Source organism: Microtus ochrogaster, linkage group LG12 (assembly GCF_000317375.1).
Source record: "Microtus ochrogaster isolate Prairie Vole_2 linkage group LG12, MicOch1.0, whole genome shotgun sequence".
Lineage (NCBI taxonomy): Eukaryota > Metazoa > Chordata > Mammalia > Rodentia > Cricetidae > Microtus > Microtus ochrogaster.
The window spans coordinates 626,320-634,193 of record NC_022036.1 but is presented as its reverse complement, the minus strand read 5'-3'; the positions used below and the strand labels follow the sequence as shown (position 1 = coordinate 634,193).

At 41.5% G+C, this 7,874-nt stretch overlaps 1 protein-coding gene across 1 annotated transcript in view; it reads left to right on the top strand.

Annotated features, from left to right (window-relative positions):
- Cntnap2 (contactin associated protein like 2) overlaps positions 1-7,874 on the top strand; it is a 2,135,903-nt gene that overhangs the window by 1,614,174 nt on the left and 513,855 nt on the right. The window contains exon 14 of the mRNA XM_005363796.2: positions 1,789-1,945. Coding sequence (XP_005363853.1) covers positions 1,789-1,945 — 157 coding nt within the window. The remainder of the gene's footprint in view (positions 1-1,788; positions 1,946-7,874) is intronic.

Below are 7,874 nucleotides of genomic sequence, written 5' to 3'. Positions count from 1 at the left end.
TCTCTCTCTCTCTCTCTCTCTCTCTCTCTCTCTCTCTCTCTCTCTGTTCTGATTTCCCACCTGGCTTTACTCTGCTAAGTCATTGGCCAAAACAATTTCTTTATTAACCAATGGTAATAAAACATATTCACAGCATACAGAGGGGAATCCCACATCATCTCCCCAAATAGAACATGCTAGTATTCTCTTAGTTTCCTAGAGCAGAAGCCCAGAGTGAGTTCACATTGCCTCCTACCCCTCCTCTCCTAAATTCCATCTACTGCAGCTATCCCAGATGTTCTCTGTTTTCTTTATCTTCTCCTAGTTTCACATTATTAATTATCTCTTCCATTATCAAGAGACCTTAAAGCCTCTCCTCCCTGATATCATCATATAGAAATTCATCTTTTAGCTTACTCTATGTTGTTAAAACCCAAATTGAACAGTAATGATTCCCTGCTCCAAATCCTCCTGTGGCCTCCTATTATTTCAGGATAAAGTTCAGGCTTCATAAGCTGGAGGAAAGTAGCCCTAAAAGGCAAGAAATAGTCATTGTGAAACAATTTCTCCTTTGGACAAAGATTTTCCAGGTCATCCCTCATTTGCTATCTAATACTGTGTTCTGCTGCTACACTCCCCAACTCTTCTCCCCAGCCACATGCTTGCTTCTGCATACACACTGCATATAAAACTCTTCTGTATGAATTGTTGCTTACTGTTCCCTTTATATAGGACTCCTCTCTGCTTATGTTTCAGTTCACTTAGATCAAATCAACCTACGAGACACAGCTCGGAGAAAGCATTCACCATCACCTTTACCTCCCACCCCCTCCCACGCTCACAGCACTCATACATCTGTCTCCCCATTCCCTGAAACCTGCATTTCTCCTCTGTTGTTCTTCTGTTTAGCACATAATCAGAACACAACGAGTTTTGATGACCAGCTAAAGGGATAAATAAATGAATGGAATGGATAGGGGATTTGGATCCGGGAGTTCCTGCACATCCCAACATCTGTAGACAAGATACTCAGGTTCCTCATATCACATGGGGTAACACTTTGTATAACCTATGTACCCACATCTTCTCCAATATGTTGCATCATCTCTAGATCAACTTTAACAGCTAATGTAAGGTAAACGCTGTGTAAATGGTTCTTGCACAGTGTAACTGAAGGAATCACTATGGGAGGTCTGTGTATTGTTTGTTTTGATTCCCAGCTTGCTGATTGTGTGACATAGAAGCTATGGACACAGAGAGATGACTTCATAACAGATAGCTAGTGTGGTATGATATGGTGTCAGACTTTTGATGTGAGGCATAAATCTCCTGGCTAATAAAAGAAGGATTTAGCCTTTCTAGACCGAAGCTCTTTATAAATAAAACTAAGAAGTCAAACTTAAGACATGGCAAAGCCCACATTTAACTCTAGCCATCTTTTATCTCCATACTTCTATCAGTTCTCAGAAGAGCAAAATCATCTATGGAGTTAGCTGTATATTGCAGAATGGTTCATATGCCTTCAATGCAGCCTGACGCCATCTAGAATTCCCATTCCCTGAATTAATACCTAAGTTATAGAAGCTTGAATGTCCACTGAGATGTATGAAGAGAAAGAAGAAACTTGAACTTTGACGTTCTGTCTGATGTTTTAATTAAATGTTCCTATTATTAAACTAATTTTATTTTAAAGATGGGCATGTGGCATTCAGTCTATCAGAAACTGTCCCTAAGATGAGAGAACAAGGGTGCGATTATAAGGATGCAGTTTAGGCCCTGCTCTAACTGTGCTTTTCCCCTTCCTTGCAGATGGAAGTCCTTACACGTGGTGGGTTGGCAAAGCCAACGAGAAGCACTACTACTGGGGAGGCTCAGAGCCTGGGATTCAGAAGTGTGCCTGTGGCATTGAGCGCAACTGCACAGACCCCAAGTACTACTGCAACTGTGATGCGGACTACAAGCAGTGGTGAGTGCCCCGGAGCGCAGCTCCCTGAGTCTGCGTGTCAGGACGGCTAATAAAAGGGAAGTCTGGGAAGGTGTTACCGTGAGAAGATAATCGGGGAGAAATGTGGGGAGCTAACTCAGTGGACAACTGCCAGGAGTACCCCGGCAATACAAAAGCAGAGTGAGGTCAGCGCGACAAGGGTGCACATTGGGAAGCTGGCTGACACATAATTGATGTGTTCATATTCCATTCCGAGAGGGAAATAATGAGTCATGTTGGCAGCGCTGATTTACATTATAGCATGTGCCCTGCAAGGATGGAGGGCAGAATGCAAGGTGCAGATACCTGAGGAAAAAAAAGAGAGGAGGCAAATGTCTGCAGAAGGCTTTCAGCTCCCAGGATGTTTGCTTTAGCACATATAGACCAGAAACAAAATGAGGAAGGAAAAGGAAAGAAAGGGAAAGGATTCTTTGTTCTCCTTGTCCACAAGTGCCTGTCTGTCTCCTTTGCCATCATACGCCGAATTGTTTATAACCCTGATACAAATCAGTCCAAGAAAGATCTATTTGGGATTGTTTTCATCCCTCCACTGGCTTTTGTCTGCTTTACAGTGAGTGACTATGGCGGTGTCCATCACAGATAAAGATAGAATTAGCTGTACTTCTCTGGAAAAAGAAGAGAGGGCTAGGCTTATCTGGAAGAATATAAACCAGAAGAAAAAGCCTAGGCCACCTCCACCAGGTCAGACAGTGTTAGAGCCTCTTGCCCATTTGTGCTCTGCAAGCTACAGGAAGCAGGACCCTGAATCTCTCTGGTAGCCAAGCCTAGGTTCCCCAAGTCCACCTGGAGTTACCGTCTGTAAGAATGACGTACAAAATAAATTCTTTCTACCTGTTACTCAATAATTAATTATTTTTTTTCTAATTCTTAAAATACAAAAATGATAGGATTTTCAGGCAGGAGGCCTACAGACTTAACAAGGATTTTATTTCTTTTAGTAAATAAAAACAAATATATATTGTATATATATATATATACATGTGTATATACAGTATATATATATATGTCTATATATGATATACGATACACATATATACTATATATACACACATACATGTATGTGTATATATATCCTATTTATTTCAGTAACTTAGAATCTGTGGGTGTTACTAATTTCAAACATAAGTAGTTATCATTATGTTCTATTTTTTAAGATCACTTGTGTGTAGAATTATCAGAGGACAGAAAAAGGGATCAGATCTTCTAGAGCTGAAGCTAGAGGCAGTTATAACCCATCCATTTCAGGTGTTGGCAATTGAACCTGGATCCTCTGCAAGAATAGCAAGTGTTCCCATACCACTGGGCAATCTCTCCAGTCCCTCTCTATGTTTTATCTGTGGCTGGTTGTGAAAGAAAAACTCTAATAGCTAATTTTCAGCTCTGCCTGAAGAGCACATCTATACTTATGCATACACATTCTGCAGAGACTGGAAGCTGAAAATGGGAAGCGCATGGGCAGTCAGGTCAATCTTTTTTTCATTCTGTCAGTCCATCCATCTGTTGTGTATTCAGCAAATATCACTTGAAAAGTTACATAACAGAGATTCTGCCAGGTACTGGGGATGAAACAGCAAGTGGCACCAACAGGAAACTCTGCCCTGACTCATTTTTACTTTATATTGGTTATATGTCAGCAGGCTTAGAAGACTCTCTCATCCACTTGTCTCTTCTGGTCTAATTCCTGGGCACTTCAGGAGGTTGACTTGGCACAGCCAGAATACTGTTACCACCATCGCTATTCAATTCTTCTTCCCCTACCTCCTAGGAGCATGGAAAAAGGCAGTGGGAGGAAAATCTAGAGCATGCCTCCAAGTAAACCTCCTTGTTTCTAGACATCATGCTGTGTGCAACGGAACGATTGACAATAGAACATTCCCTTCATCCACAGGCAACTTACTAACCAGTTGTAGAAAAAGGCCTAGACATGTGGCAGCCAAAACAGAGTCTGCTTGGAAGGAGATGTGTAGGATACAACTCCCTAGGGGGAGAAATTTCAACACTTGCTGAGAGGGAGAAGGGAAGAGTCAAGAATGTCCTCAGAGAAAGTGGCATGCTCAAATGAGAGTAGGGGTTGTCTGCTTTGATGTTCTTGAAGGGGAAGCATAAATGAGCAAGACTGTCAGTACAGCGGTAGTATCATGTGACTGGAGCTTAGCCAGGCAGTTCTGTTCAGATTGCCATCAGGAAGTGTGTGACGGAAAGAAGGAATCAGAAAAATTGTACCGAAAAATGTCTTTTTATTAGTTGCTTTTCTATTAGTGTAATAAAAAACCATGACCAAGGCAACTTACAGAAGGGAGGATTTATTTTGGCTGAAAGTTCCAGAGGGAGAAGAGTCTGTCAGTACAGCAACAAGCAGGCATTGCAGCTGGAAAAGAAAGCTGAGAACTTACATTGTAAACTACAAGCAGGAATCAGAGAGAATGAAACCTCAAAGGCTGCCCACAGTGAGGTACTTCTTTCAAGAAGGCCACACCTCCTAAGCCTCCTCCAACAGCTCCAGCAACTGGGAACCACGTATTCAAATGGCAGAGATGATGGGGGGCGTTCTCATTCAAACCACCACAGTCCTTAAAAACTCTCAAGGGCTTGAGGCACAGGTGGGAAGGACCATTGAGAATGGCAGGATATGTCTGAGAGTTTGGGAGTCGGTAGCTACCGAGGCCTGGTGTTTATGACCATGAGACAAAAAGAGGAGTCCATGCAGGCTTGCTGTTTGCACTCCTAGAAATGGCAGGGCAGCAAGCCGTAGAGACCAAGTAGTCTGAGTGGACTCAGAGACAATGAGTTCAGCTTTAGGAATATTAAAGGGATCCAGTAACCTAATATCTGCAACCAAATCCAGAATGTAGCATTAGTGGGATTTCAGGAAACAAGTATAGACTTTAGAGAAATGCATTTGCCCCCGAGACCTTCCAAAGAATAAAACTGAATCCAGGTCACAGAACAGAAAGCTTTCTATGGTTAAACTTGCTCTATTATTTATTGCACAGCTCCTCAACAGGCGTTGGATAAACTGTAGCATTTTAGATACTCAGAGCCCGGATCATTGCTGGTGTCTTGTTCCCTTGTGACTAAATAGCAACTAGGACATCCTTACCACCACTTTGCTTCTGTAGAGTTCACTTAATGACATATAGCATAAGATACTTGTCTTTTGAACAAATTGAAAAATGGAATACATTTATAAAAGAAACTATCAAATGCTCTATGCCACAGAGATAAAGATTTCAGGCTTAGCCCATTAATACACTAGGCAAAGGGTCCCTGAGTAGATGCTTTAAAGATCTGAAGTCAGTAGAAGTGTTTCTGGAATCCTCTTTCATAACACTCAGAAGCAGTAGAGAGAACTTAACTTGAAGTTGGGCTGCCTTGGGAGATTCTAACCTCCCAACCACTTGATCTGTTGTCAGTATACTAAAAATAAATCACAAGTGAAACACTTACTGTGAAAACGCTTTCTTTAATCTGCATATTTTGATTGGATGAGGGGGAGGGATATGGGAGGTGGTGGAGGGGAGGAGGCAGAAATCTTTAATAAATAAAGAAAAAAATAAAAAATATATCAACAAATAAAACAGACTTAACCAGAAAAAAAACAACAAAAGAAAACATATATATATATATATATATATATACATATATATTAAATTAAATGGACTACAGAAAAGTAGACATTTAATAGGTTGTATAGTAAAGGGTACATCGTCATTTGGTATTCTCTGGATGGATGTAGGGAGGTGTGAAGCTGCGCATCCATGTTCAGGTGTATATGTGTGCTGTATATGTGGTGTGCGTGTAGACACACACATGTTTGCAATTCAGTATATGCATGTGTGTGTATGTGGAGGGCAGAGGACAACATTCGGTGTCATGTTCCTCGGGATGACTGTCCACCTTATTTTGAGACAAGATTGGTCTAGAGTTTGTCGATTAAGCAAGGATGGCTAGCTAGATTCACCTCTCTGCCTCATCCATGTTAAGATTACAAGTGTTTATTACCACTGCTACCTCTGACTTTTCAACAGAGGTCTCAGGACCAAACTCAGGACCCTGTGCTTGCAAAGTAAGCCTTTAAGTTGCTTTACCAACTGCTCCAACTCTCCAGCTCATATGAGAGTCTTTTATGTGGCTTTATATGGTACATATTGCGTTTTCCAATGCTTCCAATTGAATGATTGAAGATGAACCTCTCTGAGAAATGGTTCCTTCTGGCTCTAGCCTAGCTCTGCAGCAGGTCTCAAGCAAGGTTCTAGCCCTCTCCCAGCAGGTGTTATGGATACGCTCAGAAATCAGGAATTATTGAGGAGTGTTTTGTTTTGGTTCCTAGCCCAGCACTCCCAGAAATGGCTTGAGAGGCAGGCAGTTCTGCAGAATGCACAAAGTCCTTGTTCCTCTCCCTCTCTGTTGGACATGAGCAAAACAGGTTTTTTCAGGAGTGAAACATTGCCGACCATGGCTTCTAAGGTCTGGGTTCAAGTACATGCTTTGCAACACTGTCTGGGTGCCTGTCCCCTCCAGAACAGATGGGAAAGCCGGTTTTTGGGTGCTGCTGCCTCCCTGAGTAGGAGCTATGAGTGGTGGACCAGTATCCAGGTGAGCCTCTGTGCCCTCTAGTGGTCACTGCTGTTACTTCTTTTGCTGAGAGATTCGGGGAAAGAAACAATAAGTGTGTACCTACAAGTACAACTCATGTGGGAAATCACTTTGAATGCATTATAAGGTAAGAATAATGCCCTGTTGGTCCCTATTTCAGACTTATTTCAGCCCTAAAAGAAAGTTAGGTCTTCCCACAGGATTACTTCAATAGCAAAGACTTCTGTCATCCAGTGGACAGACTCAAATGAGTACGAAGTATTGCTGTAGCATTGTGCCCTCTGAGGTCCAGCTTGAGACATTTGATTTTTACAACTGCTGCTGCTGCTGCTGTTGTTACTGCTGGTGTGTGTGTGTGTGTGTGTGTGTGTGTGTGTGTGTGTACATGATTTATCTGTAATGATGGTGTGTGTGTGTGTGTACATGATTTATCTGTAATGATGGTGTGTATGTATGTGTACATGATTTATCTGTAATGATGGTGTGTGTGTGTGTGTGTGTGTACATGATTTATCTGTAATGATGGTGTATGTGTGTGTACATGATTTATCTGTAATGATGGTGTAGAGTAACATGTGTGGAGAACGTTTTATGGAGACAGTTCTTTCTTTCTACCTTTATTTGGATCCCAAGGATTAAAGTTGGATCCTCAGCTGTAAGAGGCAAGCACCTGAGCCATCTCACTGTACCCTGACTTAAGCTTTGTTATCAGCAAAATGGAATCAGATAATACTTGCCAAGTCACATGAAGGTCCTAAAGTATATTGGTGACAATGTTCTTAAAATTACAATGAGATAAGCTATTTTTATTTTTATTTAAATACAAGACTGGGCTAAAATCATTACAAACTTCTGAAATTGCATAATTTAGGACTCCAGAATAAGAAGAGACAGAAAAATGAACAGTAATGAGCAGCGAACAGGCTAAACATCCCATCCCCTGTTCCCAGGCTTGGACTTTCAGATGCTATTGTGAAGACAGCTCCATTGTTTTTATCTCTCAGATAAGTTGTTGGTGCTGTGGTTTTAACCAGCTATTTGAAAATCTTAAATTCTAAATTTAAACCATAGACCACATGTTCTATGTCTAACACTAATAAATATAGTGAGCATTTACTCATTTTTTGAGATTTTTTTTATTTTGATGTTCTTTTTTTTATTGAGAAAAGGAAAAAAAAGTTTCCACCTCCTCCCAGCCTCCCATTTCCCTCCCCCTCCTCCCACCCTTCTCCCCATCCCCCCACTCCTCTCCCCCTCCCTCTCCAGTCCAAAGAGCAGTCAGGGTTCCCTGCCT